At 39.6% G+C, this 11,717-nt stretch overlaps 5 protein-coding genes across 5 annotated transcripts; 2 read left to right on the forward strand and 3 right to left on the reverse strand.

The window, feature by feature from the left end:
• Position 1: 1 nt before the first annotated feature.
• Positions 2-3,797, reverse strand: LOC9307537 (probable disease resistance protein RPP1). Its single transcript, XM_002873455.2, has 4 exons — positions 3,239-3,797; positions 1,985-3,095; positions 1,602-1,892; positions 2-1,400 (listed from the first exon to the last, which is right to left on the reverse strand). The coding sequence occupies exons 1-4, from the start codon at positions 3,607-3,609 to the stop codon at positions 204-206; spliced, it is 2,970 nt and encodes a 989-aa protein (XP_002873501.1). The 5' UTR covers positions 3,610-3,797; the 3' UTR covers positions 2-203.
• Positions 3,798-4,191: 394 nt separating this feature from the next.
• On the reverse strand, positions 4,192-5,800 carry LOC9309570 (transcription factor HY5). The gene is made up of 4 exons (XM_002873456.2): positions 5,439-5,800; positions 5,017-5,200; positions 4,757-4,913; positions 4,192-4,434 (listed from the first exon to the last, which is right to left on the reverse strand). The coding sequence occupies exons 1-4, from the start codon at positions 5,533-5,535 to the stop codon at positions 4,369-4,371; spliced, it is 504 nt and encodes a 167-aa protein (XP_002873502.1). The 5' UTR covers positions 5,536-5,800; the 3' UTR covers positions 4,192-4,368.
• A 260-nt stretch (positions 5,801-6,060) lies between these two features.
• On the reverse strand, positions 6,061-7,979 carry LOC9309571 (protein OVEREXPRESSOR OF CATIONIC PEROXIDASE 3). The gene is made up of 4 exons (XM_021022521.1): positions 7,597-7,979; positions 7,028-7,411; positions 6,533-6,850; positions 6,061-6,446 (listed from the first exon to the last, which is right to left on the reverse strand). The coding sequence occupies exons 1-4, from the start codon at positions 7,840-7,842 to the stop codon at positions 6,318-6,320; spliced, it is 1,077 nt and encodes a 358-aa protein (XP_020878180.1). The 5' UTR covers positions 7,843-7,979; the 3' UTR covers positions 6,061-6,317.
• Positions 7,980-8,000: 21 nt separating this feature from the next.
• On the forward strand, positions 8,001-9,414 carry LOC9309572. The gene is made up of 3 exons (XM_021022522.1): positions 8,001-8,195; positions 8,582-8,813; positions 8,964-9,414. The coding sequence occupies exons 1-3, from the start codon at positions 8,095-8,097 to the stop codon at positions 9,258-9,260; spliced, it is 630 nt and encodes a 209-aa protein (XP_020878181.1). The 5' UTR covers positions 8,001-8,094; the 3' UTR covers positions 9,261-9,414.
• Positions 9,415-9,507: 93 nt separating this feature from the next.
• Positions 9,508-11,054, forward strand: LOC9307538 (UPF0481 protein At3g47200). The gene has a single exon (XM_021023779.1). It carries the CDS (start codon positions 9,858-9,860, stop codon positions 11,052-11,054), a length of 1,197 nt encoding a protein of 398 aa, XP_020879438.1. The 5' UTR covers positions 9,508-9,857.
• The last annotated feature ends 663 nt before the right edge of the window (positions 11,055-11,717 follow it).

Consider the following 11,717-nt stretch of genomic DNA (forward strand, 5'->3'; position numbering starts at 1 on the left):
CTTTACGTGAAACAAAGCCATTTTTAATTTGCTTTCTATTCGTTACAACATGTCAAAAGCATATTCCAGCAGCAACAATGCTAAGAAAAAAATGTATTAATCAAAATTATTTTCTTTGTTAACTTGATATGGAATCTGATTTTTGTCAAAAGCATGAAGAAGCATATTCCAGCAGCAACAATGCTAAGAAAAAAATGTATTAATCAAAATGAAGGGACCTCCATGAGTTTGCGTAGTCCGAATTCTCTTATCTTCCAATCGCTACTGTCGAGCTTGAACTCAAAGACAAGCTCGCTGGAAGTGACCGCTGTTTCGACTTCAAATGTGTATAGATGCTCTGCTAAAGTTGGATACATTACATGCCAGCTTTTTTTACACCAAAACGAGACAACACTAGATGGATACTTCTTACCATCGTCACTTTGATGAACCAACAAGATGGCCTTAAATCTCATGGATGTAGGAAGAGGCTTCTCATTCAACTTTATTGTCAATGAACCCCCGCTTGTAGATCGATGAGTGAAGTAGGAAGGCACTTCTCCACCGGGTAAAATGGCATGTTCACTAGTCGGTGTTTGGATGATGAGGTCTTTTGCTTCTTGATTCAGTTTGAAGCACTTAGCGAATTTGAGACAAATCTTTGGATTGTGAAAGGAGCAATCTAGTCTCTCCAGGGACTCGCAATCTTCTGCATCTATTATAGAGAGGGACTCTGGAATCTGTGGGAGTGATTCCAACTTTCTGCATCCCTTGAGCACTAATCGATCCAGACGAGAGATTCTCTTGACCAATGAAGGAACCTCCTGTATTTCTGTATCGCTCAAGTACAGATCTGTGATGCTGCAAAGAGCATGAGGGAGTTCCTTGAGGTTTTCAAAGTAAGACATATGCAACTCATCAAGACGAGGCCAGAACGCGATCGAGGGAGGCACTTCTTCTATTGCAGTCTCGCTGAGCTTGAGAACTCTAACGTTTGTAGAAATCTCGGGAAACAATTTCAATGCCGAGCAATCAGTGAGGTCAAGTTCAACCAAAGATTCCAAGTTGATGTTGGTTGGAAGAACCTGTAGCTTAGAACATCCTCCTAATCTCAACTTCTGCAACTTCTGAAGGTTTTTAATAAAAAGAGGAAGTTCAACCAAATTTGAGCAACTACTAAGATCCAATATCTCTAGATTGGTGGCTTTTTCAATAAAAGAAGGAAACTCCATAATATTTGAGCATCTACGGAGATTTAATTTCTTGAGATTAGTGGCATTCCCAATAGAAGAGGGGAGCTTGATTAGACTTGAGCAATAACTTAGATTCAACTTCTGAAGATTAGTGGCAGTTGAGAAATCAGGAAGCTCCTTCAAGTTTGCAGAATCACGCATATCCATCCTCTTGAGATTACGAAGCGGCTGTGCAGACAAATAACAAGTATACATTAGTAGTACACATGAGAAAAACCACTAAAAGAGAGTGGCAATAGCATTTTCTTATATAAAAGACTTTAATCCCCGATGCTAATCTCACATGGATCCATTATAGGGATAGATTTCATAATAGAAATCACTAATAAATTGGACCATAATAAATAGAAATAAATCAAACCTACTTACTTTAATTCCCTCCCACAACTTCTCAAGCTTACTGTTATCCATGATTAGTTCGACAAGAAACTCCAAGTTCACATTAGAAGGCAAACATGCCATCGGGAAATAACTCCAGTGTAGTATTCGAAGTTTGCGAGAAAAATAGTTCAGACCTTGCGATAACTGCAATGTATTGCAATCACCATCGATTCTTAAGAACTGGAGATTACACATTCCTTCAAAGGCTCTCTCACTTATATTTAATTCTTCCCCAATTCCCCTGTAGTTGAGATCTATACCTATAATACTTTTACTACCCTGAAATAAAGGAACAGAAGAAAAAAAGTAGAGATGATTAGCTATCATATATACTACTAAATTTGTTGGGATCAATGCAATGAAAGACTTACTGCTGCATCACTAATCAGTACTTCACAGATCTCTCTTTCATCGACCAAAAACTGGCGCTGTCCAGGGTCATGAATAGATAGCTTACGAACAATTTCTCTACCTAGTTTTTCTAGCAAACTATGCATCTCAATACGTCCACATTGGTTGAAGAGTATGAGAGATTTCTGAGATAAGACGTTAAGTCTTTGCCTCACTTCCAAGAACTTCCTCGCAAGATGCTCTTCCACTTTCTCAATCACTCCATAGTTGAAAAAGCAGGCAATATGAAGAAATAAATCTTTATCTTCATCATCCAAAGCGTCATAGCTGAATTTCAAAATGCTTTGAATATCAGTGTCAAGACTAGTTTTTAACCTTGGTAGTGACTTTATCCACTCCTGCTTCGACATTCCCCGGAAATGGGAGCCCAGAACCCTTAGCCCCAAAGGAAGTTTACCCGCAAATGTTGTAACTTCCCAAGCAAGCTCCTCAAAACCATCTTTAGGGGACTTCTGACCAAAAGCATACATGCAGAAGATTTGAAGAGCCTCATCAGCTGGTGGAAAATCCACCTGGTAAATATGGTTAATCCCATGTGCTCTAAAAAGCCTATGATCTTGTGTTGTAATGATAATTCGACTCCCAGGACCAAACCACCAGGTTTCTTTCACCATCGCATCTAGTTGTACTGACTGGTTCACACCATCAAGGACGACAAGAACTTTCTTGTCTTTCAACCTATCTTGGGCAACTCCTAAATGAAAAATCTCCATATCCTTATGGTTGATTATTTGAGACATAAAGTGTTTTTGCAATTGTAACTTTGAGCTGTAGTCATCGGAACAAGGTCTTGTATAGTTTGCTTTGATATTGTCCAGAAAGACACCCAATTGAAAACTGTTGGAGAATTGGTTGTACACAACTCTGGCGATTGTGGTCTTCCCAATCCCAGGAGGACCCCAAATCCCAATCATCCTCACTTCATCTGACTCTAGGCATAACAATGGTTCCATCTTTTCCAAATGAGCTCTCATACCAACTAACCCATCGAAATCACTTGATGATATGGAATTATTCAACATGTTTGAAATATCAGTTACGATTTTCTTGATCATGGCTGCTTCATTATCCCTAACAGTAGCGGAGATCAACACATCCATTAAATAACACCATGGGATGGTAATTAAAAAATCAAGTGTAATTCTTGGAAGGGTAATGTTTAAAAGCTATAAATGTATATAGTTTAAGAGCAAATGGGAATCTCAAGGACTAACCAGTTGCTTGAATGATAACCAGCGATTGTAGCCACTTTAGCCAAAGCTTCTCTCCATCTTCCAATGTCTTCCTTTGTTTTACCAGCACACGTTTTTCTAAATACTTGCCCAAAATTTCCGATCAACTTTTTTACTTCAGATGGATCTACTTTATAGAAAATGGCCACTACTGTTTGACCCAACTCTTCTCTGCACTTCATAATCTCCACCAGTTCGTCAAGACACCACTTTGAAGAAGCGTAATTCTTAGAGAGCAAAATAACTGAGATCCTAGATTCTCTAATGGCACGAATGAGCTCAGGACCGATGGATTCCCCTCTTTTGATCTCATTATCAATGAATGGAGTGATTCCCATTCTTTGAAACTCCATCTGAATGTGACTGAAAAAGTTTCTACGGACACCTTCCCCGCGGAAGCAGAATGTTAGAACTAGTAGCAAAGAAAGAGGATTAGGTGCTTCTTTTTCCCATATACCTAATTCCACATAGAAAATTACAAGAACGTCATAATAGGTCCTACAAGAACAAGAGTCAAGAGCAACCAGTAAGAGAGGAAGCTTCGTTCAAAGAAACACTAAACAAAATGTACTAGAAGAATTATACGAATTTTTCCATGAAAATTTGGCTGTGCCAATCCGATTCCAAGACCAAATCAGCAACTAAATACACAAGCAAATTCAAGGAAGCAGTGATTAAAATCTTAGTTCCCTGGATTTAAATAAGGATCGAAAAGGTGTCAAAAAACTTACATGGCTATTCATTCCTCAAGCTTTTGACTGAAGTGTTCGATTTTTGGCGATTTGTATCGACTTGTCTGTAATCAGAGCATCCTCTGTCGAAATCGGAAGGCATAGCCGCATAGGGTCAGAAGTGGAATATAACCAAGTATAAAGATTCCAGAATTGATTCGTAACCTTCTAGAGTCATATCATACAACAAATTTAGCTTCTTCATTTTTTTTTGTTAAAAACAATATCAGCTTTGAATTAAGAAAATCTACAGACTACAAGAGAATTCGGTCTACAATTTTGCGATTTTAGCACTCACATCCCAAGTAATAATATAACATTTTTATTGATACAATTCTCTGTAAATTTTATACACAAAAATATAGCACAAGAAGAAGGAGATCAAAGGCTTGCATCAGCGTTAGAACCACCACCTCCTCTCTTATTTCCTGTTGTGTTCTTCAGAATCTGCACCACAAAAACAAAACAACTCAAAACTTTTGAATATAAAACCTTGACACACACACACACACATAAAGAGAGAGTCCAACTTTGCATCCTCATTTTCTCCATCCATATAAATCACAATGAATGACCATTTCAAGAACCATCGAAAAATTTACATGCCTTCAAGAATTAATCTCAAGCTTAAGTTAGCTTCTTAAATCCTTTTAACTAACTTAACTAATTGGTGAATCCTAGACTCATAAATGTGATAAACCAGTACTGTGATATATCAAAACAAATGGCAAAATCATTGATAATTGCAGATTAGATCAATGAAACGTACATGTCTAAGCATCTGGTTCTCGTTCTGGAGAGTAGAGAGTCGCTCTTCAAGTTCAGAGTTTTTGTTCTCCAAGTCTTTCACTCTGTTTTCCAACTCACTCAAGTAAGCCTTTTTCCTCTCTCTTGCTTGCTGCGCTGAAACTCTATTCCTCAACAACCTTTTCGCCATATATATTACCAAACAACCCCATCACGCAACCGTTATTTAACATAAGCACCTCTAAAGGGTAAAAATGTAATTAACACAGACAAAACAAACACCTCTTCAGCCGCTTGTTCTCTTTCTCCGCCGGTGTCCTCCCTCGCTTCCTTTGACTTTCTCCGACCGCTGTCTGTGTCCGCTCTTGACCAGTCGCCGAACCAGATTCTCTACCGGTAGTTTCTTTTCCGGCAGCTTCTCCTCCGAACTCCGGCACTCGCCGTATCTCCTCATCGCTTTCAATTCCTTTAAAACATAAAAGAGACTTTAGGCGTAAAGTTTGATACTTTTTAACACAATTGAAATTATAGATCTCGAGAATTTTGTCGGGAAGACTAATAGTTCTGCAGACAAAATTGAGAAAACCAATGGTGATTCAAAATCTAGATGTGAATTTACTTTATATCCAATGCATGAGGATGAAAATCAATGAGATCAGTCGTTTGAAGAAGAAAAAGAAAAAAAATCGACAATTTTATTTTACCTTCTTTGATCTCCAAATGTGGAGCAGAGCTTGATGACCTCTCGCTGCTTGATGGTAAAGAGCTTGCAGCTAAAGAGCTAGTCGCTTGTTCCTGCATTTTTCTTACAATTGAAAGACCGATCGGGTGAGAGAGAGGGAAAGATTGTTGTCTTAGTAGCGAAGCTGGTGAAAGAGATAAAGAGGAAAAGAGCGGGACTTGGGATTTACAGAAGAACTTGGAAAGAATCTAATTGCGAGACATTTTGGGAAGGAATAGATTGGTGTGGCTATCGCCGTCAGATCTAAGGTGGATCTGACGGATATAGAGAGTGAATCGTGGAGAAAGGTGAGCCTTGAGGAAATACAAGGATCCAAAGGCACATGAAATGGGAGCGTGGGTAGATATGATCCGTTGGATCTGGTTAGCATCTTACGGTGAATAATGGATATGGGAGATAATTATGTGGGCCCCATGTCTGTCCTGGGCAGAAAAGTTTGGTCTTAGTTCTTTCATTCTGTCACATGGCCCACGCCTAGGGCAGTGCTTTCAAAAGTGTCGTGAAAGTATTTTGTGATTTGTTTTGTCATGCATTAAAATTTTAAATTATAGCCGCCATCAACCAAACAAAATTGAAAACTAAAATGTCCAAAACAATTTATCTGTGCTCTTTAATGAATAGATACTACAACAACAGAGGACGAATTAAAAGGATTGTATAGGACGCAAAATAACTAAGAACTGAATCCAATATATCCTAAATTTCTTAGCTAAACATATCCAGCCACATCATTCGACAGAATCTACTAAACATATAAACACTCCTCGTATTACCAAAAAAATGTCTGTTGATGAGTTTCTCCAGAATACTAATCATTGCCCAGCTCAATGTTAACATTAGATCAAACCGGAGCTTGATATGGAGCTCGCTTATCTGGAACTCCGTCTTCTGCTCTTTTATCTTCGAACCACTTCAAAACTCGCTTCCTTGGAAGATTGGTCACTTGAACAATGCTGCTAACCACGGCATTCTATACACAGCATCATCAAACATCATATGTGAGATAGAACATTCAACTAACATAGAACTGATTCAAATGTAAAGGAGAATCCTTACAGTGGGTCGTTTTGATCTTCTGTAAACTTTCTCTAGCGTTTCAATGTGAGCTTTCTTCACTCTTTTCTGAGCAGACCATCTCTGTTGCATCACATGAACTGCTTCATCTTTTACTTTTTCCTTAGGTTCGACCACAACATCTTCAGCTGATGATGATTTCACAGGAGTTGGATCAGGTGAGGAGTTTTCAGGTGCTGCTACTGGTGGTTTTTCATCTGGTAGTGTAGCACTTAGCATTAGAAGCTTCGGAGGCGGGTCACGAAGCAATTCAAGAACATAAGCTCTGTCAAGACAAACCTCAGCTGCCAGATTTTTTATCTGCAGATCACAACAAAACCATCAGTTAACAATGATACATTTGACTCCGAGGATTTACCCGTTCAATGGAATTGTTATAGAGCATAATAACTCAAGAACAAAGCTAAAGTCTATGATTCACATGATATATTCAAAATCTATACGTAACACTGAAACTTTGCAAGCAGTGAAACTTACACTAGTTTTACGGCGTCCAGCTTTCAATGCATAAGCCAATCTTCTAAGCTGCCAATTCTTCAGCTTAGTCGGCCTTTCATCTTCTTCTTCACTGTCATCATCATCTTCGTCATCTTCATCTTCATCATCATCATCATCATCATCATTATCAACATCAACATCACCAGTGACTGAACCAAACAAGTCGATGCCATCAACGTCGTCACCACCACCCAACGCTCGAGCTAACTCCTCTGCTAAGGCATCTAAGTCTTCCTCACTTATCTCCTCATCATCTATTGACGAGTTATCATTTTTCAAATCTTCTTCCAATAGATTAAACAATGCCTCAAATGGATCATCCTCCTCCTCACCACCTCCATTACCAGCTCCATCGAAACTTTTCTGCCAAAAACCATGAAATCAAAGACTGATACGAAATCAAAAAGAAGCAAACTCTAATTCGAGAATTAACCAATTCAAACCAATATTAGCTCACTTTTAGTGTATCCAAATTCCAGTCAAATTCGGCGAAAGCAGAAGGTAAAAGCAACTTCGAACATTAATCATTCTCATTATGATTATCTTACCTTTTTGTTCTTCTTCGGGGTCGACGAAGACACGAATCCTTTTCGGTTCTTCCCACGAGCAAAAACAAGTACAGATCGAGAAGGATTGAGAATTGGAAGAGCTACACCACGAGGACTAGCGTTCCGATTCCGAAACAGAACTCTGTTGACGGATAAACCTGACGACGAAGAAAACGACGGAGGATGAAGATGAGAGACGACGCCGGAAGAGGATAGAGCAACCGCCATAGCTTTTAATTTTATCATCAAAACTGTTTGCTGTTTTCTGCAGATTTTATACGAATCGTGTTCCTCCCTTAAACGACGTTGTTTTATCCCTCAAAGAGTGTGCCGTTTTCTGTTTACAATGTAGCAAAGCGTGTCGTTTATAAATATATTTATTTTGGTCTTCGTCGTTATCGGCTGGCTGGTAACAACGGGTCCACTCTCTCTTTCTCTACAGAAGAAGCTGAGATATCTGTCTCTCTCTCTAGATTCGATTTCGTTGCGGGCTTGTTAATGGCGAATCCAGGGCAATCAAAGGGATGGATTAAGAAATGGACGTCCATGGCTTCATCGGTTTACTTCGTCTTGATCATATTCCAGATCCCTCTCTTCAGGTATATTCTTACTAAAACCATCTTTCAGCTGCGTAATTCGAACCCTAGATTTCGTTATTCAAACGATAGATGCGTCTATGAATCCTATATTTGGACGACGCTGAGTTTTTCTCTTGCGTAATGGTTGATGAAAACTTGATTTCTGAATTACTTTCAAGTTTCCGCATTTTTGTGTGAAGTTGGTTTTAGTAAGAAACTCTAAGCTGGTTTTCATTGCTTAATCGTCTTTTAATCAAAAGCTTATAAGTTGACCTCAAGAAAGAGGTGCTAATTGTTTTGGATTTGAACATTGATCAGTTGATTAGAGTCTTAATATGGATCATTAGTCATTACTTAATTTGGTTGTCTCTCTGGTTAATCTGACTTGAATCGTGATCTTAAATCAGGGTTCCATGTAGATCTGGTATGTGTTCATCTCCGATCCATGTGACATCGTCTCAGTTGATTTCTAGTGAGATCTTTCCTGTTCCGGTGATTAAGGCTCTCCTATTCCCTGGTGCTGTAGTCAATGGTCTTGCCACCAACCTGACCTTTCCAAAGTGGGAAAATGTGTTAGATATCTACAATCTCACCAATGTGAAAGAAGCATCTGCAGTGACCGATCTTCAGCGCCTAGAGGTTCGGTTTTTCAATCCCAAGATCTCCTAACAAAGTTATTTCTCACCTTCTGATTTTTTTTTTGTTTTGAGTAGCAAGCAACTGGTTTGTATCATTCATGTGCCCAGACTCTTCCTGATAGCAGTCTCACAAGTGATTTATTTTGTCCAGGTTCTTGCAGGGAGCTACTTTTCTGTAGCTGGGGCGTTGGTTGGTTTGCTTAAGCCCGGTAGGATGAGCATGTTTGGGTCATTGCTACTAGTTTGGGGGCTTGTTAAAGAAGGGATCTTAGGGAAGCCAGTAAATACTGACCCAGCCAAAACCGTTTATGTATACCCGACCATGGTGCTTGCGATGATCTGCGCTTTCTCTATGATAAAGTATGACTTGAAGAAAGCCACGAGGGCCGCTCCAGCGCGTCCCATTGCTAAACCTCTAATGAGCTCTTCAAAATCTAAGCTGAAGTGAGTTTTTTGAGACTTAATAGGGCTTGTGTCCTGTCTTTGTACCAACACCCGGGAAAGGAAAATGTCCCGGAAAATGGCATTGTCACTGTATTTTGCTCTCAGTTACCTTATGTTTCATGAATTGTCTATTTTATAGGACACTGCTCAGTAGTCAATATCTTCCAAATCAAAAAAGCACATAAACACGAAAATTCAAATGAGTAGCATTACAAGGGGTTCCAATAAAAGACCATTGTATTGCTGCCGGTTTCATTCGTGTAACAGCTTATTAACTGAGCTTATTAACTGTTGTTCTTGAGGAATGAATCCTTGATAAAGTCCCGCCTTTCCCCATATAATATAGCGTCTCTTTACTTAACCGAAAAGCCTTTAACATTCACCACGAGAGGTTCAGATGACTTGGTTCAGTCCTACCAATGGTATGCTTTTCTTGGTCAAATTTAATAGTATTTGTGAAAGGCACAAACGATTTGGCATTGACATTTTCAATTTCTGACCGTAATTCTTTATCAAATTCTTTCTCCAATAGTGCAAGAAACAAGTTTTCTCTCATCTGTACAGAATTCAAAGCTCTGGTTAAGTTGAAGTCATATGAGACATGGATCAGAATCAGGCTATTACAGTCCTTCCAGGTGATGCCCTTGTGGATTCCATCAAAGAGAACTTGGAATCTTTGTCTTCTCTTTCAACCAACTGTTGTATCTATAAGGCACCTGAGAGGCTGCGAAGATTGAACCCCGATGCTTATTCGCCTCGGGTTGTATCGATTGGGCCCTTACACTACGGTAAAGAAGAACTTCAAGCCATGGAAGATCATAAACTGAGGTACCTACAGAGTTTTATTCCTAGAACAGCCTTAAGTTTGGAAGACCTGGTAGGAGTTGCAAGGACATGGGAAGAAAGGGCTCGCTTTTGTTACACAGAAGATGTAAGACTTAGTAGCAATGAATTTGTGAAGATGTTAATCGTTGATGCAAGCTTCCTAGTAGAACTTCTTTTGAGGTCTCAGTTTGATGTATACAGAGGTATGCTAGATAGGATATATGGGAAGCAAAAGATGATTGTCGATGTGAACCATGACGTTATGTTACTTGAAAATCAGCTTCCATATTTTGTTGTCGAGGGGATGTTTGGATTGCTACATGTTGACTACCATAGGGAACTTCCACCTCTGACTCGAATCATTCACAACCACTTCAAGAAATTCTGGATGAGCATCCCTTCATTTTCGAGAAGCATTTCTGATTCAAAGATCTGTCATTTTGTTGACCTTCTGCGATCTATTCACCTGCCTTTGGTTTTGAGTTTTCCAGGAGGAAGCATGAGGATGATGGACTCTGTACAGAGTGCAAAAGAGATTCAAAATGCAGGTGTTAAGCTCCAGCCCGCAGACAACAACACCTGTGCACTTGACATAAGCTTTGCCAACGGAGTCCTCACGATTCCCAAAATCAAGATCAACGACATCACAGAATCTCTGTACAGAAACATCATCTTGTTTGAGCAATGTCATCGTTTAGATGTTTACTTCATCCACTATATGAGGTTCCTCAGTTGCTTCATAAGATCTCCCATGGATGCTGAATTGTTCATTGACCATTTTGGCTTCCAGGGAAAACAAAAGGGGTTTTATAGTGAGAAGTTACCGGTTTGGGGGCTTGATTTTAGTAAACGAATCTGGTGCGCAATCATGACGGTCCAGGTTATTGCCATACAGAGAATTATAGGCAAGTCGACTGTGAGAATTTTATCTGAAGCAGTTTTAAGTCGAGCTGCAGAAGCCACAGAATCCTGAAACACCAAAACAAATGCAGTTACAAGCTGGAGAAGAGTGTAAGATGAAATCTCAAGAGTAAAGGAACGAGCTATATATACCTTTTCCATCTCGCTCATTTGCGCTTCGAACTTAGCCCTGTTCCAAGTGAGAGATCTCAGTTTCCGAATAATTAAATCAAACATTACTACAAGACCTTGAGCAAAAAAAAAAGATGGTCGCAGACCTCATCTTGGCACTGTTCTCGTCGATTTTGGCTAGTTTTTCTTCTGCCCAGGGTAGACGTTCAGGATATATCTTCAAACGGAAGAACAAGAGTTAGGAAGCAATCAGCAACTTTTGCATATCCAAACCACATCCAATAGTAATTAGTAACGAACTAGGAAGCTATATGTTACCTTATAAATTTTAGTTTCAGATTCAGACTTTGACAATTTCGAATCTTTAGGCCGACCGTTCGAGGAGCAAAAACGTCGAGGCTTACCGGCGGAAAGGGCGGATCGAGCCGCTAACAGAGCCAGACGCTTTGAAAAAGCCATCGATCAATAGGAGAAGCGGAAGAAAAATGAGATTTCGAGCGTTCCGATTCCGAAACGACGGAGGATGAATGACAGACGACGCCGGATCTCCTTCCCGGCGAAGTCGCCGGTTAAATAGGTACTTTTTGTAACCGTCTTTTCTCTG

The sequence above is a fragment of the Arabidopsis lyrata genome, assembly GCF_000004255.2.
Source record: "Arabidopsis lyrata subsp. lyrata unplaced genomic scaffold ARALYscaffold_6, whole genome shotgun sequence".
NCBI lineage: Eukaryota > Viridiplantae > Streptophyta > Magnoliopsida > Brassicales > Brassicaceae > Arabidopsis > Arabidopsis lyrata.